The following is a 26,827-nucleotide window of genomic DNA, read 5'->3' as shown; positions in this document are numbered from 1 at the left end:
AGTGATGGTTACTCAAAACTCAATGAGTGAACATGATTATAATATGGATGGATGTTATTACGATGGATGTGTCATATAATATGGTTGTATGATATTAGTATATTGTTTAACATTGCAGACACATTTCACAAAGTCAAACAACAAGATTTGCTGGTCCAAACATGTCAATGAAACCCTCTCGGAATTGCCTATATAGAATTACCTCATGCTTTTTCTACCCCACACGATAGGGAGAATTGGAACCCTACCAAAAAAATTGGAACCCTCTATAGATACAACTAGGCATGGTGGGAGGGAGCTTAAACACAAAGTCAACTCTCATGAGTCAAAGACCAGCCCCCTGTAATAACTCATTGAAGTCCACACCTGGTTGGACAAACCCGTTACAAACATCTTGGTAATGTGGCTGAATTAAAAATCTACCCTGAGCTTCCCAATGAAAATAGAATAAAGATTGAGTAAAGAATATGATTTTCTATCTGTGAAAGTCATTTTGTGTGAGAGCCATGATCCAGTCATTGGAATATAAGACATGGGGGATGGTGCAAGGGTTAAATGTCACTCTCCACTTGTTATCTACCATACATTTTAGACTAGAGGTAGCTGAAGATAATGAGCCACCAAAATACCAGTCCCCCATGCTGGGTCAGTAAGCACCAGGTCTAACTGGCTCTCCTCCAGGGATAGAATATCATTAAAGAATATACTTTTTTTTTTCTTTAACTAGGCAAGTCAGTTAAGAACAAATTCTTATTTATGATGACGGCCTACCCTGGCAACGCTGGGACAATTTTGCACCGCTCTAAGGAACTCCCTTTCACAGCCGGATGTGATACAGCCTGGATTTGAACCAGGGACTATAGTGACACCTCTTGCGCTGAGATGCAGTGCCTTAGACCGCTGCACCACTCAGGAGCCCACTTAAGTGTACAAAACATTATAAACACCTTGTGATTCCTTGACAAAGACTGACTAGGTGAATCCAGGTGAAAGCTAGGATCCCTTATTGATGCAATTTGTTAAATCCACTTCAATCAGTGTAGATGTAGGCAGGTCAAATAAGGACTTTGAAGCCTTGAGAGAATTGAGACATGGATTGTGTATGTGTGCCATTCATAGGGTGAATGGGCAAGACAAAAGATTTAAGTGCCTTTGAACGGGGTATGGTAGTAGGATTCGGGTGCCCCGGTTTGAGTGTCATCTATAACTTACATATCTGAATTGTGAATTTTGTTGGGTCGCCCAAAAAGTGACATATTGCAGCTGGGATTTTCACGCTCAACAGTTTGTTTCAAGAATGGTCCCCCATCCAAAGGACATTCAGCCAACTTGACACAACTGTGGGAAGCACTGGAGTCAACATGGACGAGCATCCCTGTGGAATGCTTTCGACACCTTGTAGAGTCCATCCCCTGACAAATTGAGGCTATTCTGAGGGCAAAATGGCAAGTCAATATTAGGAAGGTGCTCCTAATGTCTTGTACACTCAGTGTACTTTAGCGGGCTTGTTAACATTTACATTGTTTCTGTTTAAACACATAAACAAGCCTACCCATATCAATTATTTGACAGATGTGATCATTAACATAGAATCCCTTGATGAGAGGGAGAGTACAATGAGTTAATCTGAGTGAACACAATGTTTTTGTGTTTGTGGACTTTCACCAATTTGTACATGTTTGCCATATACAATATGTTTTTGTGAGAGCTGGGGCCACCAATATATACGAAAAATGTATGCACGCATGACTGTAAGTGACTTTGGATAAAATCATCTGCTTAATGGCATACATTGTTATTATTTAGCTGTCCACAGCGAAATCACCAGTGTACATTGAACTCGGAGATTGTACATTGTACTATATCATAATGTATGTATGAGTACAACTTAACTGGTGTTAAAATAACAGTTTTGAAAGTTTTTACTCTCACAGTTTATTATATTTAAACACTGTAGGGTGTAAAGCCTTATTTGTATATTTACCAGTGTGCCTTTTGAGGGAATGATCGAGTTACCACCCATGACTGTGTTTGTTAGTGACAGAGGTTGTTGCATTCGTTCATTCACTTCCAGGCCTGTAGCCTTTACGAAGTGAGTGCCTAAGTGTTATCATTTAATTAAGATTAAACACTTTATGACAATACATTACATATATGTTATGGCCTTTCTTTGATGGCCTAGTTTCTCCCTAACACAGCGGTCTGAAATTTTTGGCTTTCAAGCCACATCAGGCCTGCAAATCACATTATGCTGGTTGGCAAAGTATGTATCTTTCGGTAGCATGAAATCAATAATTCAATCAATGTACATGCAAAAACACAGATATTGAAACAAATAATTCTAAACATCATCCTGCAATAGAGCATGATGTGAAATGTGATAATGATGGGCAGGATTTTATTTATATTTTTCTACACTACACAGAGTAAAAAAAACATTAACACTGTGAATTTAACACATACAGTAAATGTTTGCAGTGTGGCATTGAATCACAAAATGCACAAACAACTGGAAATACTTGACAAAAAAATATGTTCCACACTTAATTACACATTAACATTTTATTATGTTGGCATCAATTCAACATTATACATTTTCATGATTCAAAGATGCACTATGCAGAAATCGCTCTGCCATTTCCTGGTTGATAAAATTGTAATAGTTCGCCTAATATCAGTTTATGTGACAAAACAAACACGTTTTAGTGTAAATAATCATTGTACCATCTAAAGATTGTGAAATGTATATTTCCTTAACGAATAATATTGCATTTTCAGCTGTTTGAAGCTGGTGTACAAAACCGAAAGTAAAATATGCAAAAACTAAACTTAAACACGGGAATCATAGAAATAGTGCACATAGAATATATCTACGGCATCTTAGACTTGCTTTCAACGAGAATGACAGATCTATAACACACATATCTATGTGAATTTTGTTGGTTCACCCTAAAAGCTACATATTACAGCTTTGATTCATACTTATCCTATTATTTTTGTGTACCAGAATGTGGAGAATTGGATCCGTTCATTCACTTTTAATCTTTCTTTTCAAGCAACTTCTAACGCTTAAATATCTGACTATTGCAACAAGAAGAAGAATAAGCACTACTACAACAGTCAACAATATCAGGACAACATCTACAGAGTGGTAGGAGTACCAAGGCATTCTGTAGGACTCTGTACGCAGGTGAGCAGCACCTTTGTGTCTCATGACAAACTCAATCCAGAAGAGGGCAGTGTCCAGGGGCTCCATTGGCACGTCCCTGTGTAGCCTGGAGAGTCTCTGCATGTTCGTCCTGTAGGATGGCTCATCCAGAACTTCCTGCAAGGCCTCCAGAAAGTTATTGTTCTTGTCTACTGTTGCCATGGATAAAAGCTTCGCTCCTCCTCTTTTTTTCAGACGAAGGAGGTTGTCATATTGATCAAAAAACAGAGGTAGACCCACAACAGGAATTCCATGGTAAATAGCCTCTTGAACCCCATTTGTTCCTCCATGAGCTACAAACAGCCTCGTCATTGGATGTCCTAACAGATCATTTTGCGGCATCCATTGAACTAGTAAGGTATTGTTGCCCAGAGTAGCTGGCCTGTCTCCTTTGTGTCTCCAGATTACCTTCTGAGGCAGTTGGGCAAAAGCAGCAGCTATCACATCAGCTATATCATGTGGAAACTCAGACACAAAAGTCCCCAAAGACATGATAATGACTCCATAATTCCCAGAACTCTGAACAAACTCCTCTAGTTCTTGGGGAAGAGGCTTTGCAGGTTTACATTGGAACCCTGCCATATAGATAACATTAGGCATGGTGGGACGAGGGAACTCAAACACAAAGTCAACTCTCATGAGCCATAGATCAGCCCCCTGTAATAACTCATAGAAGTCCACACCTGGTTGGAAAAACTCATCACAAACAGCCTGGTAATGTGGCTGGATTACAAGTCTGTACTGAAGTTCCCAAAGCAAATAGAAAATCATATTCTTTACTCTCTCTGTGAAGGTCATTTTGTGTGAGAGCCCTGATCCAGTCATTGGAATATAAGACATGGGGGATGGCGCAATGGCTAAATGTCCCTCTCCACTGGTTATCCACCGTACATTGTAGACTAGAGGTAGCTGAAGATAATGAGCCACCAAAATACCGGTCCCCCATGCTGGGTCAGTAAGCACCAGGTCATACTGGTTCTCCTCCAGGGTCTTCATTAAATCCTTGTCTTCCAATACAGCAGTTGCCATGTCACATTCCAGTCCATGAACCTTAGACATTGCAGAGAACATCTCGATTTGCAAATGTATAAAGTTTAATACAGAGCTTGTTCCTCTCTCTATATCAATTACTTTCTTTACGATTGGCTTTACAAATTCCTCAAATTCCACACCATCAATGACAGGTATTGTAATAGAACTGTAATGTAGAGACTCTTCTTTAATATACCAACTTTGAGTTGTCCGTACTACTGTGATGGTGTGTCCCTGAGAGTGAAGAGCCTTGATCAGAATGTCCATGTTCACCCAGTGGCTACCTTCTAAGGGAAATACCAGAATTTTCCCACCATCGTAGATTCTCCAAGAAGCAACCAGTAAAGATATGAGAAGGTATGAGCTTATGCTTCCATTGTAGCTTGCCATCTTTCATCTGAATGATAGGAGAAATCAGACGGCAGGTTGAACAGAATGCAAAACAACAACTCTTGTTGTTGTATCAGGTGGACTCTGACCGACTTAAAAAGGATTGGACCATTTTTTTCTATTTTCGCCTAAAATGACATACCCAAATCTAACTGCCTGTATGTAGCTCAGGCTCTGAAGCAAGGATATGCGTTTTTTGGTACCATTTGAAAGGAAACACTTTGAAGTTTGTGGAAATGTGAAAGGAATGTAGGAGAATATTACACATTATAACACATCTGGTAAAAGATAATACAAAGAAAAAAACAACAACCATTTTTGTCTTTTTTTTGTATCATCTTTGAAATGCAAGAGAAAGGCCATAATGTAAGTCCAGCCGAGGTGCAATTTAGATGTTGGCCACTAGATGGCAGCAGTGTATTTAAAAAAAAAAAAAACTTTATTTAACTAGGCAGGTCAGTTAAGAACAAATTCTTATTTTCAATGACAGCCTAGGAACAGTGGGTTAACTCCCTGTTCAGGGGCAGAACAACAGATTTGTACCTTGTCAGCTCTGGGATTTGAACTTGCAACCTTTCGGTTACTAGTCCAACTCTCTAACCACTAGGCTACCCTGCCGCCCCAGCAGTCTGAAATGTGCAACGTTTCAGACTGATCCAATGAACCATTGCATTTCTGTTCAAAGTGTTGTATCAAGACTGCCCAAATGTGCCTAATTTGTTTATTAATAACTTGTCATGTTCAAAACTGTGCACTCTCCTCAAACAATAGCATGGTATTATTTCACTGTAATAGCTACTGTCAATTGGACAATGCAGTTAGAGTAACAAAAATGTAAGCTTTCTGCCAATATCAGATATGTCTATGTCCTGGGAAATGTTCTTGTTCCTTACAACCTCATGCTAACCGCATGAGCCTACGTTAGCGCAACCGTCCCACAGGGGACCCACCAATCCTGAAGAAGTTTTAAGTCCCCAACTAAGTCTCCCAGTGTCTAACAGACTCACAGACTTAAAAGCTAATCTCAAGACACCTTTCTTATACAAAGAGATGGTCTTAGAAGCTGGAAAGTAGGAAAATTAATTCACTGTAACAATGATTTGTCTGCTAAATTAACTGTATCCCACAAGCCAAACAGTTGTAGCTTTTAATCATACAAGAGCATTCACAGCTGAATTCTTCAGTGAAGCTTATTCAAAGAGGATTATAATTAAACTCTTGCTTGATCTTGTTATGTAATATTGTTTTTCTGAGAATGTAGCCACTGTCAAAAAACGGGCAATTTATTTTGTATTTTACCAACCTAGGGCCCAGTTAATTACGTTTTGGCCATTATTTTAATAAATTATAAAAGAGTAATGTAAGGGTAATATACTGTAAAAGGGTAGTGTATATAAAAAGGTAATATGTTTAAAAATGTAATATAAAAGGGTAATGTGAATAAAAGAGGAATATCAACTTAAATATAAAATATAATTAAATATAAATATATTAAATATAAAAGGTAAAGGGGTCATATACATACACGTATATACTGTACACTTATTTATAAAGGAGGGATTAAAAGTTATTTATTCACCCCTGTTAATTATTAGCTAGTCTCATGTGGCCAGCCTTCCATAATCCTGTCTCGTTAACCGTGAGAAGCCTGTTTTTCAGAGGCAAGAAAAACAATAACTTGTCACACCTGCACCCGCTCCCCCTCCTCGCGCTCGAATGCGCCAGGCTTCCCAGCATTACACACTCCTGCCACCATCATTACGCACACCTGCCTTCCCTCATCACGCGCTTCAGCAATTATTGGACTCACCTGGACTCAATCACCTGTGTTATTACCTCCCCTACATCTGTTTGTTACCAAGCTCTGTTCCCTGCTTCGGGATTAATGTTTGTTTGTCTTTGAATACCCGGTTCTGACGCTGTCTCCGTTTGATGTCTGTTCCATATTAAATGTTCGACTCTCTGTACCTGCTTCTCTTCTCCAGCGTCGGTCCTTACATAACCTGGATAATTGTATTCATTGTTATACTTTGTGAGATATGTCTATAGGGAGGTATCCTCCTTCCAGAATATAGAGGGATTATTTCATATGAAACAATTGTATGTTAATTTAATCTAGAAACAGATACAGCAACATAGAGACAATAATCCCTCATTCATATACACAAATCAAAAATTATGATGGAACTAGAATCCATTGCTCTCCCACACCCACATGTGAGTAAGTGTCTCCATCTCTGCACTGACTGTAGTGTCTCTGAATTCGTTGTGCTCAGTGTACATAGACTCAGTTTAGTCTTATCCGCTGCCGCCTGCATGGTTGGGGACAATGATGTTTGCCCATTTGTAGATGACAGGGATGAAGAGCAGAGCAGAGCCCAGTACTGAGACCAGGAGGAAGGTCCACAGCAACACACGATCCAGAACCTGAGCCACAAACTTCCAATCCTGCACCACCTGGAGAGAGAGAGAGAGAGAGACCAAACATGCCCTTCAGACTCCAACACATGACCTCATTGACACAGGCTGCGAGGGCTTTGCAGTCAGAGGTGCAGTTGCATGTGACAATCAGAGGATGGAGACAAATACACAATATGGAGAAGATTAATATAGAGAGAGAATTACAGTAAGACTTCAAAAAGACTGATTCAGTACTGTATGATTGATTTTGTATCAGAACAAACACAATATTCTCTCATGCCAACCGTGTCATTGATACTGCAGGGGCAGACTGATTCTCTGTAACTCTATGGGATCATACCTCTCTGACCTCGTTCTCCCTGACCACATGCATGGTGATGTAACGGATAGAGTCCAAAGCAGCCTGCAGGTTATTCATGGGGGAGAGATGAGGGGTGGACTTCATAATGCCCCCTACTGTCCCCTCTCTCCCTGCCAGTCCTGCCCCCTCTCTCCCTGCCAGTCCTGCCCAGGCCCCACCGGGGGTAGCATAGCGGTCCACGTGGCTGCGCATACACAGCAGCTTAGGCAGCCTGTGCAGGAAGATACGACGCACCCAGGGCGCCATGCCTTTGTGCATGGACGTGGAGCGGTGGTGGATGTTGATGGCAAAGACGGTGATGACAATGGAGAGCGTGACAAAGATCATGGTGAACACCAGGTACTCCCCAATCAGAGGGATGACCTTGGAGGAGGACGGAATTATCTCCTCGATCACGAGAAGGAAGACTGTGAGGGACACCAGCACAGAGGTGCACAGGGAGATCTTCTCCCCGCCGTTGGAGGGCAGGTAGAAGACCAGGATGGTGAGGAAGGAAAGGCCGATACAAGGGATAATAAGGAAGAGGGTGTAGAAGAGCGGTAGTCTACGGATGATGAAGGAGTAGGTGATGAAGGGGAAGTGGCAGGATCCGTCCATCCTCAGACCACGGCTGCCTGTTGCTTTCACTATATCCCATTCGCCACTGTCAAAGTAGTCCCTCTTATCCACATGAAAGTCCTCCAGGAGGATGTCAACCTGTTGAATGAATACAAGGTTAGAAAAGATGAAACATCAACAGACGTGTCTTCCCTTCAACTCCCCAAAGTATAAACAAGAGATTAACACATTTCTGACATCAATTAATGACTGTATGGTCATTAATATACTGTAGACTGTTTCACAATGCTGTGTAGGCTACAACCTGTGAGCCATCATAGGTCCAGGAGCCAAACTTCATGGAGCAGTTCTGCAGGTCAAAGGGGAAGAAGGTGACATCGATGATGCAGGCTGACTTGTAGTTAGCGGGCTGTGTCCAGGTGATGGTGCCATCATACTTGACAACAGCCTTGGTGACAGAGCCCTCAAAACGTCCATCGGCACTGTTAGAGGAATGGATTAACATCTGTTATTCTTCTACAGGGTCGAATCAGGCTTTTCTTGATGTGTTGGATTAATTGAATTTTGTGCTGTTTAAAATATAGTCTATGCTGTGTAGGGCTGCAAAGCTAATGGTAATTTCCCAAAGTTACTGGAATCTTCAGTCATTTTGGTAAATAACAGAAAATCTATGGCAACCTATCGTAATTTTCGTAATTTATTCTTGAAAAATGTATATATATTTAAAAAAAAGAATACATATATAGTATTAACATAACCCAACCAAGCCACACTGCCCACTTAACCCGAAAGCCAGCCGCACCAATGTGTCGGAGGAAACAACGTACACCTGGTGACCGTGTTAGCGCGCACTGCGCCCGGCCCGCCACGGGAGTCGCTAGTGCGCAATGGGGCAAAATCATCCCTGTCGGCCAAACCCTCCCCTAACCCAGACGACGTTGCGCAAATTGTGCACCGCCCCATGGGTCTACCGGTCGGGAACCCAGAATCTCTAGTGGCACAGCTAGCACTGCGATGTAGTACCTTAGACCACCTCACCACTCGGGAGGCTATTAATTGATCTTTTGAACAATCAGATCAACTCTGAAAAATATCTGACGTTAAAAGATTTGACATGATTGGTCAAAAGACCAATAGGTAGAAAAAAGAATCCCAGAATTGGGATGCCTGTGTAAAAGCAGCCACAGAGGGCCAGAGATTGTTACAGACACCTGTGATAATCTGAAGTACCCAAAAGGGCCACGAATCTTGTAATAGATTACATAAAATCCCTGAAAATCCTTAGAAAGTTTCCAGTATTATACAGTGCTTGACTTGGGATGGAAGTAGTGCAGGATCTGTATTTTTCAAGTCAGTCCATTAGAGATTATGCTATAGAGACTTCTGATTATTCACTGTTAATAGTTTAAACATGCCACTTTGTTTACATACCCTACATTACTCATCTCATATGTATATACTGTACTCTATACCATCTACTGCATCTTGCCTATGCCGTTCGACCATCGCTCATCCATATAATTTTATGTACATATTCTTATTCATTCCTTTACACTTGTGTGTATAAGGTAGTTGTTGTGAAATTGTTAGATTACTTGTTAGATATTACTGCATGGTCGGAACTAGAATCACAAGCATTTCGCTACACTCGCATTAACATCTGCTAACCATGTGTATGTGACAAATAAAATTTGATTTGGATTCGATTTGAACTCAGACTTCTCCATGACCTTTAATCTTGCATGGGGAACGCAGGATGCTGACTGTTTAAATGATTTTTTAAACTAATTTAAATTTGACCCATTTGATTACAAAGCCCACTCGTCCAAACTTAAATGACTCTACGTAATGTACTTTGATTAACCTCATATTCACAAATACTCCAGAGAAATATGCTGGGAGTGGGGATTTGCTATAGATATTAGTGACCATTATCCCATTGTATGTGTCAGGGATATACAGATGCCTCGATCCAAACCTTGTTTTTTCAACAAGAGGAATTTAAAACATTTCAAAGAACAGGCCTTTTTTTGTGACCTTTATTTTGTGACTTTGATTGCATTGCATCTATACCTGACCCAGAGTTGGCTCTGAACCACTTCACAAATGTTTTCAATAAACATGATAAACATGCTCCCTTTCAAAAACTGAGAATTAAAATCAGTCTTACCCTTTGGTTCAGTCCAGAGCTATCTGAAGTCATACACAAACAGAGATGCTGCCTTGGCCAATGCTAGATTCACAGACTCGGGTCCAGACTGGCAGTCTTTTAGGCAATTGAGAAATCGGTGTGTAAAACTAGTTAAAAAAGCAAAATTGGATTATTATGTTAATATGTACACTATTCTGTGTGTACACTACACTATATGTACACTATTCTGGAAAGCTGTTAAATCGCTGAAGGGTTGTGTCTCCTCTTCTCTCTCCCATCAAATTCATTTAGATTCAGGCACTTTTACTGACAAAATTGATCATCATTAATACATTTAATACATTTTATCTCTGCAGGCTTTATATTTGAATGTATTTCAAAGCCAGCTCTTGAAAAGAGTAGTTCGGATGTAGATGGTGAAAATCTATTGAACGATACTGAAAATGCTGGTCAGGAGATTTCTTTTTGGAAATTCACTGATAAAGAAGTCCTGGATGCTTTGCTAACATTAGACCAAAAAAATATATACAAGGGCTGATCATTTGGAGCCTGGTCTGCTTAAGTGTGCAGACTTATTGCTGACTCGGTAGCCCACATTTGTAATTTAACATTGTTATCAGGAAGTATTCCAGAAGCATGGAAATCCACAAATGTGCTGCCACTCCATTACGGTGGGGATACAAATGATCTTGAAAACTCTCGCTCTATTTCAAGACTACCTTGTTTAGCTAAGATTCTTGAATCCTTGGTTAACGCATAACTTTGTTCCTTTTCATCTGATAATTGTATTCTTAATATAAACCAATCAGGGTTTATGCCTGGGCACTACTACCACAGCAACCACGCTAGTTATTAATGATCTTGTCAATGCCTTGGATGCTAAAAAGAACTGTGCTGCCTTGTTTATTGATTTGTCAAAGGCGTTCGACACTGTTGATCATTCTGTTTTCCTGAAGAAATTATCAAGGGTCATCCTGGGATATACAGCCTGTTTATGGTTTCAGAATTATCTTAGCAACAGAACTCAGGCAATCTTCATAGATGGGGTTAAATCTGAATTTCTTGAGATTCATAAAGATGTTCCTCAGGGTTCGATTTTGGGTCCATTATTGTTCACTTTGTATATTAATGGCATAGGAAACACTGTTAATAGTTGTAACATTCATCTCTATATGCAGATGACACAGTTTTGTATTCCTGTGCCACCTCAGTGCAGCAGGCCATTTGTGAACTTCAGCATGACTTTGATTCAATTTAGAAATCACTTACAGATCTTAAATTAGTGTTAAATACAAGGTAAATCAAGCTCACTGTCACGGTCGTCATAATGAGGAGACCAAGGCGCAGCGTGGTAAGCGTACGTACTTATTTAATGAAAGAACAAACTATACAAAAACAACAAAACGAACCGTGAAGCTAATATGGCTAGTGCAGACAGGCAACTAAACATAGAATAACAACCCACAAAACGGAAAGGCTCTGGAGCAACGAACCGCCCTTGCTGTCTCTGCCTGGCCGGTTCCCCTCTTTCCACTGGGATTCTCTGCCTCTAACCCTATTACAGGGGCTGAGTCACTGGCTTACTGGGGCTCTTTCATACCGTCCCTAGGAGGGGTGCGTCACTTGAATGGGTTGAGTCACTGATGTGATCTTCCTGTCTGGGTTGGCCCCCCCCTTGGGTTGTGCCGTGGCGGAGATCTTTGTGGGCTATACTCGGCCTTGTCTCAGAATGGTAAGTTGGTGGTTGAAGATATCCCTCTAGTGGTGTGCGGGCTGTGCTTTGGCAAAGTGGGTGGGGTTATATTCTTCCTGTTTTGCCCTGTCTGGGGGTGTCCTCGGATGGGGCCACAGTGTCTCCTGACCCCTCCTGTCTCAGCCTCCAGTATTTATGCTGCAGTAGTTTATGTGTCGGGGGGCTAGGGTCAGTTTGTAATATCTGGAGTACTTCTCCTGTCCTATTCGGTGTCCTGTGTGAATTTAAGTGTGCTCTCTCTAATTCTCTCTTTCTCTCTTTCTTTCTCTCTCTCGGAGGACCTGAGCCCTAGGACCATGCCTCAGGACTACCTGACATGATGACTCCTTGCTGTCCCCAATCCACCTGGCTGTGCTGCTGCTCCAGTTTCAACTGTTCTGCCTTATTATTATACGACCATGCTGGTCATTTATGAACATTTGAACATCTTGGCCATGTTCTGTTATAATCTCCACCCGGCACAGCCAGAAGAGGACTGGCCACCCCACATAGCCTGGTTCCTCTCTAGGTTTCTTCCTAGGTTTTGGCCTTTCTAGGGAGTTTTTCCTAGCCACCGTGCTTCTACACCTGCATTGCTTGCTGTCTGGGGTTTTAGGCTGGGTTTCTGTACAGCACTTTGAGATATCAGCTGATGTACGAAGGGCTATATAAATAAATTTGATTTGATTTGAAAACACACAAGGAATATGGCTACCTAAATATGGTCCCCAATCAGAGACAACGATAAAACAGTTGCCTCTGATTGAGAACCAATCTAGGCAACCATAAACATATAAACCCTTAGACATACAAAAACCCTAGACAATACAAAAACTAAACAAACCACCCTCGTCACACCCTGACCCTGACCTAACCAAAATAATAAAGAACCTGCATATTTGCGCTATAAATGGAGTCCAATTTGAGCTTGTTTCTCAATATAAGTACCCGGGTGTCTGGATTGAATATAAGTTGTCCTTCGTAACGCATATATAAAAAGCTGACTAAGAAGCTAAAATCCAAGATAGGATTTATTTCTATATAAAAAAAACTGTCTTAGTATTAAAAATAGGAGAAAGATTGTTCAAACAACGCTTCTCCCTGTATTGGATTTTGGTGATATTGTTTACATGCATGCGGCAACCTATGTTTTAAAATTCTTGGATGCAGTCTACCATTCGGCAATAAGTTTTATCACAGGGGGACAACTTTAGGACTCATCATTGTAGTCTGTATAAAATGTGGGATGGTCCTCTCTGTCTGTAAGAAGGAAGCTGCATTCTCTTTTATTTATTTACAAAGCAATCTTACAGAAACCCTCTCTCTATATGTAACCAATAAAATAATTTAAATGTTGAAAGATAATGATAAAATAATTCCAGTCTGAAACCTTATAATTGTATGAAATTGATTAGAATCATAAAATTATAATCTGATGATGTGTGTAGTTGTAGTCAAAATTAGATTAAACAATGTATCTATATAGTGGAAAAACACAGACTGTCTGAGCAAGGTGTAGCTTAGGATTTGAACTTGTATGTGTGTGTGTGTGTGTGTGTGTGCCTAAGAAAATACCGAAGAACAATTCAACTGTTTAAACCGACCTGGCAGGAACTCTGAGAAAATGTATGAGGACAGGGAGTACTTCTCAAGGTTTCCCTAATCTCGGGGGAATGGAACTGTCGACTGCGTAGTGATACACAGTGGTGAGAACTATGTAGAAGGATAAAACTCACCTACTGTTGGTGTGTATGTATGTGCGTAGGATACCTACTGTTTGTGTGGAAGTATGTGCGCAGCTATAAAATGGATGTCTTTGTATAATGGACTTTAGAATGTTCTCTGAATAAACTGTACTCTTTTTGCATAAACTGAGCCTTTGACTAATTATTATTAAACCCATGGTCTTACAGATCTCGGGGATTGGTCAGAGCTATTGATTGTCAGTTATTATCATTGGGATTGAACATTCTCGTGACAGTAACATCATTAGTTAAGATAAGAAACATAAGTTACCAAACCCATTCACAGGAATGGATAACACTAGAGATCCCTCCAGTCTCCACAGATTTGGGGAAATCTCCGTTGTGTTTTTATGCCCCAAATTTGTGGAATATTCTGCAAAGTTCACTGCAGTTAGATGTGCTGGTGCCACTCGGGCAGTTTCCATTATTGATTGAGGATACAGTTGAATGTGATTGCTTTTATTAAATGCTTATTGACATTTTTATGGTGCTGAATTGTATTGTTTTATACATGTGTATGTTGTTTTAATATTCGTTTGTATTGTAATGTGTACAGGGCTCTCTTGTAAAATATATTTTAAATTTCAATGTGACTCCCTGTTTGAAGAAAGGTTAAATAAAATAAATAAAATAATAGAGGGGAATCCAAGTTGCAGATACTGTATATTTAGGCTCTACAGTGCAGGTGGAAAGGCAACAACGAAATGAACGCTTAGTTAGCTAACTAGCGAGATAACTGCTATAAGTTATATTTTGAATTGGTGATCTAGTTAGTCTGTCGTTCATTACCGTATACCTTCTGCTGAAATGTTGCGCACTCTCTCCTCCGGCAACCGCCCACTCGCACTGACAAACACGCAACCCCACACTGGCACACACGCAACCCCACACTGGCACACACGCAACCCCACACTGGCACACACGCAACCTCACACTGGCACACACTCAACCCCACACTGGCACACACGCAACACCACACTGGCACACACGCAACCCCACACTGGCACACACGCAACCCCACACTGGCACACACGCAACCCCACACTGGCGGACACGCAACCCCACACTGACAGACACACAACCCCACACTGGCACACACGCAACCCCACACTGGCACACACGCAACCCCACACTGGCACACACGCAACCCCACACTGGCACACACGCAACCCCACACTGGCACACACGCAACCCCACACAGGCACACACACAACCCCACACTGGCACACACGCAACCCCACACTGACGAACACGCAACCCCACACTGGCACACACGCAACCCCACACTGGCACACACACAACCCCATACTGGCACACACGCAACCCCACACTGGCACACACGCAACCCCACAACCCCACACTGGCACACACGCAACCCCACACTGACACACACAGAACCCCACACTGACACACACGCAACCCCACACTGGCACACACGCAACCCCACACTGGCACACACTCAACCCCACACTGGCACACACGCAACCCCACACTGGCACACACTCAACCCCACACTGGCACACACTCAACCCCACACGCAACCCCACACTGGCACACACGCAACCCCACACTGGCACACACGCAACCCCACACTGACACACACGCAACCCAACACTGGCACACACACAACCCCACACTGACACACATGCAACCCCACACTGGCACACACGCAACCCCACACTGACACACACGCAACCCCACACTGGCACACACGCAACCCCACACTGACACACACGCAACCCCACACTGGCACACATAGAACCCCACACTGACACACACGCAACCGCACACTGGCACACACGCAACCCCACACTGGCACACACACAACAACACAGACATGCACTAAAGGGTCATTCCGATAATGGCGATTATGTCATTTTTTTAAATTGATTGACCATATTTAATAGTGTGCTTTTATGAATTACATTAGAAACAATTATTAAGCTAATTTCCAAGACTTTTCATGACCTTACAAAACCTCATTTGACAATTTGGAGCAAAATCATGCCACATTTTCAATCTGCGCTATCTCGAATAGCCTATATTGCCACTCACAGATTCAAGCGGCAAATAAACTTGAACAAAGCAGAATCAGGAAACGAATACCCACTCGCCATTGCTGTTCAGTTAAGATCCCACCTTCATTCTGCTTTGATCAACATGTTTTACCTCTGTGTGTGAATCTGGGCCAGCGAAAGGCTACTTTGTTTTTATAGAGAAACTGGTACTCAATTCCCCAAACATGTGAAGTTCCGGTATGGCGTGCTAACATGGCGTGCTAACATGGCGTGCTAACATGGCGTTCTAGGGTTGTGCTGAAAATCTCCCCCTGCCAAAATTCTCCACCTCTTCGCGTTCTTCGTTGCTGCGACTTGCTTGCTAGTTGAGATTTCTGCTCTTCCTACATTTCACTGATCTTAGAAGCAGAAAGCATTTTTGTCTGCAGTTTTTCGATTTGGCTATTTGTTTCAAGTGTATGTCGCGGTTCGAACCCCGCCCCCGCCCGCAACAGGGGGCGCCCCATGCCGGCCCAGGGCTGCCCATGCCGCCCCAGGGCTGCCCATGCCGCCCCATGCCGCCCCAGGGCTGCCCCATGCCGCCCCAGGGCTGCCCATGCCGCCCCAGGGCTGCCCCATGCCGCCCCAGGGCTGCCCATGCCGCCCCAGGGCTGCCCATGCCGCCTCAGGGCTGCCCATGCCGCCCCATGCCGCCCCAGGGCTGCCCCATGCCGCCCCAGGGCTGCCCATGCCGCCCCAGGGCTGCCCATGCCGCCCCATGCCGCCCCAGGGCTGCCCCATGCCGCCCCAGGGCTGCCCATGCCGCCCCATGCCGCCCCAGGGCTGCCCATGCCGCCCCATGCCGCCCCAGGGCTGCCCATGCCGCCCCAGGGCTGCCCATGCCGCCCCAGGGCTGCCCATGCCGCCCCATGCCGCCCCAGGGCTGCCCATGCCGCCCCATGCCGCCCCAGGGCTGCCCATGCCGCCCCATGCCGCCCCAGGGCTGCCCATGCCGCCCCATGCCGCCCCATGCCGCCCCAGGGCTGCCCATGCCGCCCCAGGGCTGCCCCATGCCGCCCCAGGGCTGCCCCATGCCGCCCCAGGGCTGCCCCATGCCGCCCCAGGGCTGCCCCAGGGCTGCCCATGCCACCCCAGGGCTGCCCATGCCACCCCAGGGCTGCCCATGTCACTGTATTTGTCATCTCTCATGTCTTATTCGACTAGTATTTTTGAAAGTGTAAGGATAATAATTTAGTTGTTCTGAAATGTTTATTGCTTGCCAACATTATACTCCCTCTATGTTTAATATAACACACATACATTAATTATTATTTTCAGTTGCCTATCCTGACGTGAAGTTTGTTCTATAGAAGTTTGTTCTATGGAAACTATTTGACTCTGATGTGTGCCACAGAAAGTATTTGACTCTAGCCACAAAATTAAAGAAATTAGAAGGGGGGTTTGGCACAACACCAGACAGCTATTCCCCAAGTCAACCACAGGTAATATATCCTCCCTTTGCAACCCTTGTGTGGAAGTCATAGGCATGGTACTTACTTGTCATAGAGCACAATGTCTGGGATCCAGATGGAGTCCGATGGGACTCTGATGGTAGTGATGCCCAGGTAGTCATCAGTGTTCCAGCGTAGCTTCATGTCCAACCATTCCTAAACAGGAGCGAGAGAGAGATGGATGAGTCACATTTGTAATATTTGTGTTGTGGAGAAATGACCAGGCAGGAGACACAGTTAGTTTCGTTTAGTCAAAACCTCTCGTGCTCTTCCGCCCCCGGCACAATAGTGCGCATGTGCATTTCCTATTAGGTGTAGTAACATAACATTGCCATAATACATTACTGCTTAGTAACAGCATAGTAACTAATATAAACAGCTGTAGATCACAGATTCTACACTCCTCCTCCATAGTGTTTAACTCCCAGAGAACAAGGTAAATATGTTAGGTAACTACTAATGCAATATCTGAACAATGCAATCTTAAACATTTTTCAACTACTGGGTTGAAGCAGACTTTTCAGAGCCCAGCACAAATCCAGGGGATTATTCTGCCCCGAAGATGGAGTTTGTGTCCTAATAACTAACCCAGGTAATGTCCTTTTATCTTTCCTTTAATCTAGGACATATTAAAGAGTTTGTTTGTTTTACTGTCTATTACCTCCTGAAACAGCTCAACTCACAGGTCAAGCTTTTGAGGTGCCCTTCGCTGTCAAATAGGATATCTCCGCTCCTCCTAGGCTTCTGGTGGTGGGCCAGGTTCGGGTGGAAGGTCAGGCTCTGTCTGTCTCGTATTTCCACCGTCAGGAGAATAGTCCTGGGGGTCTCTGCTGGGGCATTGGACCATAGCTGTCACGACCTGGTCTTAGTATTTTGTGTTTATATATTTATTTGGTCAGGCCAGGGTGTGACATGGGTTTATTTTGTGTTGTGTTTTTGGTATTGGGGTTTTAGTAGGTATTGGGATTGTGGCTGAGTAGGGGTGTCTAGCATAGTCTATGGTTGCCTGAAGCGGTTCTCAATCAGAGTCAGGTGATTCTCGTTGTCTCTGATTGGGAACCATATTTAGGTAGCTTAGGTTTCACTGTGTGTTTTGTGGGTGATTGTTCCTGTCTCTGTGTTAGTTGTCACCAGACAGGCTGTATTAGGTTTTCACATTTTCCGTTTGTTGTTTTGTATTGATCGTGTTTTGTATTTTCATTAAACACGTATCGAACTAACCACGCTGCATTTTGGTCCGACTCTCCTTCGACGGAAGAATACCGTAACAATAGCAGATGATCCACATGAACGTTGACATGGCGATAACCAATTTGGACTTAAGTCAAAGGTCCTCTGCGTTGCAAGATCACACCTGAGTTCCACAGGCGCTTGGGGTGTCTGAAATCACGTACCATCACCCTCTCCCCCTCTTTGAATTCTCTGACATCTTTGAGTGTCTGACATGAGCTTTCTTCTGCTGTAGCTGGTGCTTTGCCACAGTGCTTGACAAGTCTGGTTTCAACAATGTCAGGCGGGTACGTGGTTGGCGTTTCAGAAACAGTTCAACTGGTGTACATTCCGTTACTGTGTGTGGTGTGTTACGGTAAGTAAACAGGAACCGAGGAAGCCTTTGGTGGGTGGGCACAGACTGAACCTTGAGTCTAGTCCTTCTTAAAGTTTTGCACGGCTCTCTCCGCTGCTCCGTTTGATGCCGGACAGGATGTGCCTTACTCCTGCATAGGGAACTGGACGTGGTTTGTGAAAGATTGGCTTGGTTCCTTCTTGCACTCTGACTTTTGCTGTGAAGTCTTGTATTTCGCCGTAGCCATCTTTGAAAAGTTCTTTGCCGTAATGCATTACTACTTAGTAACAGCATAGTAACTCATATAAACAGATGTAGATCACAGATGATACAACCTTATCATCATTAATGAATGGCCATCTCTTTTTACAAGCGGATTCTTTTGACCAGACTGCTACTGGAAATCACCATAAATTACTTTTCTCCCCCTGAGAGAAAATTGATTCCACTACAGTATACACTGAGTGTACAAAACATTATGAACACCTGCTCATTCCATGACATGGGACTGACCAGGTGAAAGCTATGATCCCTTGTTGATGTCTCTTGTTAAATCCACTTCAATCAGTGTAGATGAAGGGGAGGAGACAGGATAAAGAAGGATTTTTAAGCCTTGAGACAATTGAGACATGGATTGTGTATGTGTGCCATTCAGAGGGCGAATGGGCAAGACAGAGTATTTAAGTGCCTTTGAACGGGGTATGATAGTAGGTGCCAGGCACACCGGTTTGTGTCAAGAACTGCAACACAGCTGGGTTTTTCACACTCAACAGTTCTGTTCTTAATATTTTGTACACTCGGTGTATGTGTAACAATGCAACTTCATATCTGTGATAAGCAGATGTAATATCTCAGAGTTTTTGCATTGTCACATGGTGGATATAAAAATGTATGGCCAAATAAAGTAGATGGGAGAGAAAGCACTGATGTGGACAGAGACATATTTTCAATCTTATCTCCTCATTCAACGCTGATGAATAGATAGCTATTAGCTATTGCCCTCTGTTCTCTGATTTGCATGGAGTTGTTTGTCATTGTGACATACTGGTGAAAGGCTGACCTGCAGACCCTGGTCTGGAGTGATGATTCCCTGGCTGCAGAGAGCAGATGCAGTCGGAGGATATGAATTAAGCTGCCAAGAGGGCTGGGGGCAAGGCAGGCTGCCGGGGGGCGGGAGTTGCAAACTGGGTTGCTCGTGAGAAATGAAGATGTGAGTTCATCGTGAAATGCCACCAGAACAAGGGGACATGCAGGAGGAAGGGAGATTGATTGTTACTCTAAATTCCATATCGCCTTTGTTTGTAAAGCTGACGCTGCTGTAGAGCAGTGGTTCCCAACCTTTTTTGGTTACTTTCCTCCCAATTGAATTTTGCTCTGCCTTCAGTACGCCTGAAGATTCTGCTTACGTGCATGTAACCCTATAGACTTATGAGTCTTTTTAATGACCCCCTCTGGATAGGCCAAGTACCCCCGGGGGTCCTAGTACCCCTGGTTAGGAACCACGTTGTAGAGTGTTATGAATTAAACAATGGGTGGGTCTAATCCTGGACGCTGATTGGTTAAAACCGTATTCTAGCTGTTGTCTATTCCACAAGTTACCACCATCTAAAGCTATGCCGCTGAAATGCCTATTTGCACTGTTCAATCTCACTGCACAATCCACTGTCTGATCAGCCCAAACAGGCAACTTATAACCTTGACCTTGAATGTAAAAAGGGTCTAAACATTATCTCCCATTTCTTTTAGACTAGCAATTGGTTTTCAATAGTGGAGATTTGTATAAACCTTGCTGTCTGCCTGTCTGACATTTGTAACATTGTTAATTTAGAAACTTGATCTCCAGCTGTCCCATAGTAATGAATGTGTAGGGGTTGGGAGTCGGGACAAGACAGATAGGCAGGCAGCTTTTCTCAGCCAGTCAACATTTTTGTGGATACATACAAAGAAATGTCAATAGAAAACAGGTTAAATGAAATGAAGTGCATCTAGTTTGCAGTCTGTCCAGCTTCAGTTTGAAGTGATTGTGTTGGCTGTGTTGTGGGCTAGCTCCTCTGAACAACAGTGTCCTGACGAGTGAGCACATTTTCTATGCCAGGTGAAATTGCGCGTCATTGTTATGGATGTATCCAAATAAATGTCGCTAGAAAACAGCTTAAACAAATGCATATTCAGTTACTTTGTTGTTATTCTGTCTGTTACACTGTTTGACGTGACTATAAGTTAGACATAGTTGGCTAACTAGCAAGCAAGAACGTTGCCAGCCAGTATGGCAATAGAACATTTAGAACGAACGACTGGGTCTCGTCCATAAATACAGAACAAAAATACTTAACAACTGGGTCACGTCTCTGGGAACCGAACCGATAGAACGAACGACCAGCAGGCTTGTAGCAACACCTAGATTTGTGTCGGGACTATATCTTGTGGAACGATGAAATAGTATGAATACATTCCTCAAAATAACTTTTTAATGAAAATATGCAAATCATTATTGAAATATGTTGGTAACTCGTCGTATAAAAGTGATAATGCCCTCAAAGCCAGTGATTGGAGGAAATATTGGCATGGTTTGCCTAACAACACCCCTGCCAATATATCCTCCTAACACTGGCTTCTCGGGAATGATCACTTAAATATACTATGCCCCCCCAAAATATGTTTAATATCTTGCCTGTTTCATCCACACATTGGTTGTCATCAACTGGTTCTTCTCGTCCTGTAATGGAGAGACCATACTGTAAAGGTTTTATCTGTACCTTTGTGTTGTTATACTGTCCGTATGTGTGTAAATGTGGTAAAAAAATCAACAATGTAAATTAGCCTAAATATATTTATAGTGATATATTCTTTCCAGTGATGTAATGTACTTAAGTAAAAAACACTTTCAACTACTCAAGTAGTTTTTTGGGTATCTGTACTTTACTGTTTCTATTTTTGATTACTTTAACTTTTACTTCACTACATTCCTAAAGAAAATAAATGTACTTTTTACTCCATACATTTTCCCTGACACCCAAAAGTACTCATTACATTTTGAATGCTTAGCAGGACAGGCAAATGGTCCAATTCACACTCTTAGAGAACATCGCTGGTCATCCCCTGCCTCTGGTGGCCTCAATAAACACACATTGTTCATTTGTAAAGGATGTCTGAGTGTTGGAGTGTGGCCCTGGCTACCCATAAATAAATAAATAACAAGAAAATGGTGCCGTCTGGTTTGCTTAATATAAGGAATTTGAAATAGTTTATACTTTCACTTTTGATACTTAGGTATATTTTAAACCAAATACTTTTATACTTTTACTCAAGTAGTATTTTACTGGGCTACTTTCACTTTTACTTGAGTCCTTTTCTATTAAGGTATCTTTACTTTTACTCAAATATGACAATTGGGTACTTTTTCCACCACTGATTCTTTGCCTTGAAAGTCCAGCTTGCTTTGACAAACATCAAAATAATCATCAGGAAGACACAAACCACAATATCCCATAATAATCATATTTTTCTCACCACGTCCACTAGCTGGGAGATGGCCAGTCCAAATCTGACCCGTACTGTGCCGTTGAGGTATTCCACAGGCCTCACCCATTTCTGGTAGTTTCTGAAGAGGTTCTTGAACAGTTTGTCCTCTGTCTTGGCATAGGAGGACAGTTTAGGGATTCCTATAGAGGCAGGGAAACACCACATTAGCCTTCCTTAAGCTGTATCGTGTCAGCGACGTGTTAACAGGGGGCATTATCCTGGTAACAGCTCATGGCCCATGTTCAGCCCAGCTAAAGCACATTGACAATGATTCATAGTCCCTGGCACCTGACACGTTGTCAATAACCCCATCAATCTCCCGTTTAACATGCAAGAAATCACCCCAGCACTCTCAGCATCACGGCAATCACATCTCTGGTCTCTGTTATCCCCAGATCAGGACCAGACATTCACTTTCTAGAGAGGAAGAAATCTAACTGTCACTTTGTCATGGCAACATAGTCAATACCTTTTATTCATGATTTGGTGTTTTCCACTCCTCGTGGAAGGAGACAAAGGTCAAATGTGTCCTTCCTGTTAGAATTCTCTGCAAACTAGTACATTTGATCAAATACGTTGGTGAATATTTACAGAGGTGTAATTTTATTTACAAGGAGGATTTTTGAATAATATATTTTATTGTATTTTCCCTCAAATGAATCCTCTTCTTCCATAGACAGGACTCCTCTGCTACCAATACAGTGGTGCTTCATCTCCAGCTCTTCACCATGGAAGTAGGCCTATAAACAATCTAAAAGTGATTAAAGGTAAGAGTCACTTGGCTGGGGTTCAGGCAACAAAAGGCTGTCCAAACCTTTAAAAGCTGATGAAGGTTTGGCACAGTATAAACTAAAGATAGCAGCCAGGGTAGCATTTGTGCACCTATTTCCTCCGTAATTGATGACTCACTGTTAGCGGGCTGCATACACATGGAGAGATTAAATATGGCTCCATTGTTCCATGTGTGTGATGCCACCACCAGTGTCAAGTGGGAAGGGTTCAATAGTGTGGGCTGCCAGTCTAGTCAGCCTCCCTCCATCATCCAAAAACAAATGTGTTTCTTCCTATCAGCTCTGTTTTATGTGGCGTCTCTCTCTGTAAATCCTCAGTCAGTCATCCCTCGCTCTTCTAATTTCATTTGTCTCAGTGTGTTTTCTATCTGGATCATGAGGGAGGAAGCTCCAATGAGTTTTACTCTCCATAACTTCATTACAGATGGGTCTGATCGTGTGACTGTGGTTGATGGATACCTCATTGTATTAGTGCATCAGCTGGCCTCGGTGACGTGCTGGTATCAATGACAGCCTGGTGGTGTAGGCCCTAGGGGGGTTGATGATGGAGAGAAGGGCTGGAGGATGGATCTATAGATAGAGGAGACTTTTTACGTGTGAAGGACACAGTGAGGTCTTTGTGCCCCCTAAGGGCTCGCTGGGTTTTAGACAGAGAGAGAATGGAGGTGCACCTTTCATATTAATGATGTCAGCCGTCACTGTAGTCCACATACAACTGCAGACTGGGAGGAAAATCTAGAGTTAGCCTCTGTAAATGCAGAATTAAGCACAAGCAATTCTCAGGATTAATTTATTATATTCAGCACTTTAGTTCAAATGAAGGATGTAACGTTGCTGTATTATCGCTGGAAACAACTCTCCAGCGCAAGGAGAAAAATGAAGAAGTATTCAATTCTTAACGGACACAATGCTCTTAAATCATTCCCCACATGCTTATGGGCTTATTTTCTGTGCGTTCAATTTGGCCTCAAATTTACCTGAGGATGACGGGGCTGACGACAGTTAATTACACCCCTGTGTCATCCTCAGGCTCAGGATCAATAGCAGCATTCTCTTAGACCTCAGTCAATATCACTGGGATTAGCAGATTCATCATCCTTAGACTTTGTCTCTGTCACTCTCAGCACAGCTTCCTGCAGAAAATCCTGCTTCATGTCTGGCTTCTCTGGGAGATTCTGAACACTACCCTTTGTGAAAACCACTATAAATATGATCCAACAATGTGTCATATAACACCTATAGTACAACCATCATTTATTGTATGTCATTACAAGTAGTAACTTAGCAATGAAATACCTTTAAGTAATACTTTTTAAATAAGGTATATATGAAATAAAAATAATTTAAGTGAGTAAAGACAACTTGTGCTAAATCTCTTCTGCAGCTAGCTCTGACGTGCTTCATTAGACTAACACCAGCAAGTACATTGAGAACCACGGGACACTATTCATTTAAACTGAGCAAAAACATCTATTCCAAAGCAGAGGGGAAGAGTCTGCACAACTGGAAAATCCTCACAGAGCAAGGGCATTACATACATGGACTACACTATAGGTGCTTCCTCTGATTTTTGTAATGGAGCAACAATTCAGCATGAATTGTCATGATTGAACGATAAACACAATCTAAAGACCACTTCCCAACCTTTACAATATCTCTAATCCAGTGTATAGATTGTGTTATAAATGCTGATTTGTATCTTCATTATGTTCAATCACTGGTTGTATCTACAATTAGCGTTACCTGAGTGTGTGGCCAGTGAGGCATTAGGCCAGTCTATCTCTCCGGAGGATCCCTGGCTGTGTACTGTAGTGATGAAAGATGTTCATATTTTATGAGTCACCTCGAAGATGTGGGGTTTACAAAAACGCCCTTAGAGATGGCAGATTAAAATCTGTGACCTTACACATCTCCTAACCCTCTTCTGCTGTCCACACAGCCCATGTTATTAAACCCAGCCCGCTAATGAAGGACAGAATTCCAGAAGAAGAGCTCCATCACATTTTTCCATTTTAGTTATTCAGCGGACGCTCACACTCTTATCCAAAACAAATTACAATCAGCGTCTCACAGTCAGTGCGAGAATCAATCTTGTTTCTGCACAGGCTGGCTGGCATGGAGGAGGCAGCCGTGTGGAGCTATCTGGGCTGGCCAGCTTATATTTCTGATATTGACTGGACAGAGTTATTTGAACTCTGAGGTTCTTTCCCCAAGTCGTTAATAGAGATATTTCTTCCCTTATTCAGCTCATCACCTCTCCCAGCTGAACAGAAGGTCACCAACCACAGGAAATTACTGCACTAAACCAGACAGTGCTGCGTATCATATATACTGAATTAACTAAGAGCAGGATACCAAACCACTGACCTTCATAATACATGCTGGCAAAGTCTCTGAGACCATACACCTTGATTAGAAATCTACTTAAAAGGGACATTAGGTCTGGATATACTGAGTGGTCATATTGACATTACTCAGCCCATCTGTTAATCAGTTCCTCTTTTAATTTAGTATTATTCTCAGCTGGCGTTGCCTCTTCACTATCTCCCATCCCCAGACTTTCCATCTGCCCTGCCTCTCATCTCCTTATCATCCTGTTCCCAGTAGTTGATCCTAGTTGTGCAGAGTGGGTATCTCTCAGTCTGATAACATCTCTGATGGCCCATCACTCTGAGAGTGTCTTCCATGTCCTCCACGGTGGTACTGTGAGGAGAACTTACCCAGAGAGTGACACAGGTGGCAGCAGCAGTATGACAGCAGCAGGAGTAGAGTGGTGGCCGCTGGCCCAACTCTCAGCATGATATCAGAGGGGGCTCCAGATCCACACAGCCAGGGAGCAGTCCCTCAGGCAGCCATGACTACAACACAGCTGGAGCCTAGGAAAACACAGCATTAAAATCACAGCACAGTTCATAAACAGAAGAAGTTATGGGACATGTATACATCCGTATAGATACCAAACATGTACACACAAACATGAATACAGACACATACTGCATTCACACAATAACACATTTTTACATTTGCATTCACACACATTTCATCTTACACATTTCACATACACACACATGCACAACAGTGTACATGCGAACACATTACACTCACCTGCTTGGATGTAGTGAACACACACAAACCAATACACATATGATCACAAACAGACATACTGTGCATATCAGACCTGCATCCTCTATTCCTATCATCCACTCAACACACAATCTATCCGGGATGCAACGTGAGAGTCCAGGCAGTATCGACAGACAGACAGGCAGCGCTGCTCTCTAGTATTCCCCCATTCAATGCAGCCCTGCCTCAGCTCAGACAGGCGATGCTTCAGTCCCTTGCTGCTGCCTCTAAATGAACGGTAGTGCACTCTCTCTCCTCTCCTCCTTTTCCTCCTCCTCAACCGCCTCCAGGAAAAACCAGCCCCCCCTCTCCCCCAGAAGAGTCTAATCACTAATCACTACCAGTTGTCTTCCCCAGCAGCACACTCCCTGCAGCCTGTAGCCCATCCACAGCCAAGTGTCTACACTGCAAGCCCTGCCCCAGCAGCTCTACCTACATAGATCCAGCACACTGCTGTTGTTCTCTCTCGTTCTCTCCCCACAGACAGTGGCTAGCAGCGAGGCTGCCTCAGCCATACGTCTAACTAAGGTAGCTTCAGACTGTTGCTTCAGGTTTAATGTCAGGGTTAATAGGGGTGGAGGAGTGTGCATCTGTATGTGTGTATTGAGAGCTTGTCTAATATACAGCATCCATTCCCCTGATACTACAGTAGCTGGAGTACCTGTGGGATGAGAAGATTTCGATTTTGAGATGTTATTTTGTGTGTATGTGTGTTTGTTT

The 26,827-nt window shown here is 43.0% G+C and overlaps 2 protein-coding genes across 2 annotated transcripts; both read right to left on the bottom strand.

The window, feature by feature from the left end:
• Positions 1-2,847: 2,847 nt before the first annotated feature.
• Positions 2,848-4,755, bottom strand: LOC112264051 (UDP-glucuronosyltransferase 2B13-like). The gene has a single exon (XM_042330885.1). The coding sequence runs from the start codon at positions 4,628-4,630 to the stop codon at positions 3,029-3,031; it is 1,602 nt and encodes a 533-aa protein (XP_042186819.1). The 5' UTR covers positions 4,631-4,755; the 3' UTR covers positions 2,848-3,028.
• Positions 4,756-6,086: 1,331 nt separating this feature from the next.
• On the bottom strand, positions 6,087-26,365 carry LOC121838621 (neuronal acetylcholine receptor subunit alpha-5-like). The gene is made up of 8 exons (XM_042330884.1): positions 26,090-26,365; positions 25,705-25,860; positions 22,182-22,333; positions 21,343-21,387; positions 17,154-17,263; positions 8,275-8,452; positions 7,392-8,108; positions 6,087-7,087 (listed from the first exon to the last, which is right to left on the bottom strand). The coding sequence occupies exons 2-8, from the start codon at positions 25,781-25,783 to the stop codon at positions 6,929-6,931; spliced, it is 1,440 nt and encodes a 479-aa protein (XP_042186818.1). The 5' UTR covers positions 25,784-25,860; positions 26,090-26,365; the 3' UTR covers positions 6,087-6,928.
• Between the last annotated feature and the right edge of the window lie 462 nt (positions 26,366-26,827).

This window comes from Oncorhynchus tshawytscha, linkage group LG12, assembly GCF_018296145.1.
Source record: "Oncorhynchus tshawytscha isolate Ot180627B linkage group LG12, Otsh_v2.0, whole genome shotgun sequence".
Classification (NCBI taxonomy): Eukaryota; Metazoa; Chordata; class Actinopteri; order Salmoniformes; family Salmonidae; genus Oncorhynchus; species Oncorhynchus tshawytscha.
Note: the sequence above shows the minus strand (reverse complement) of the source record. Positions and strands in the feature narration are given on the sequence as shown.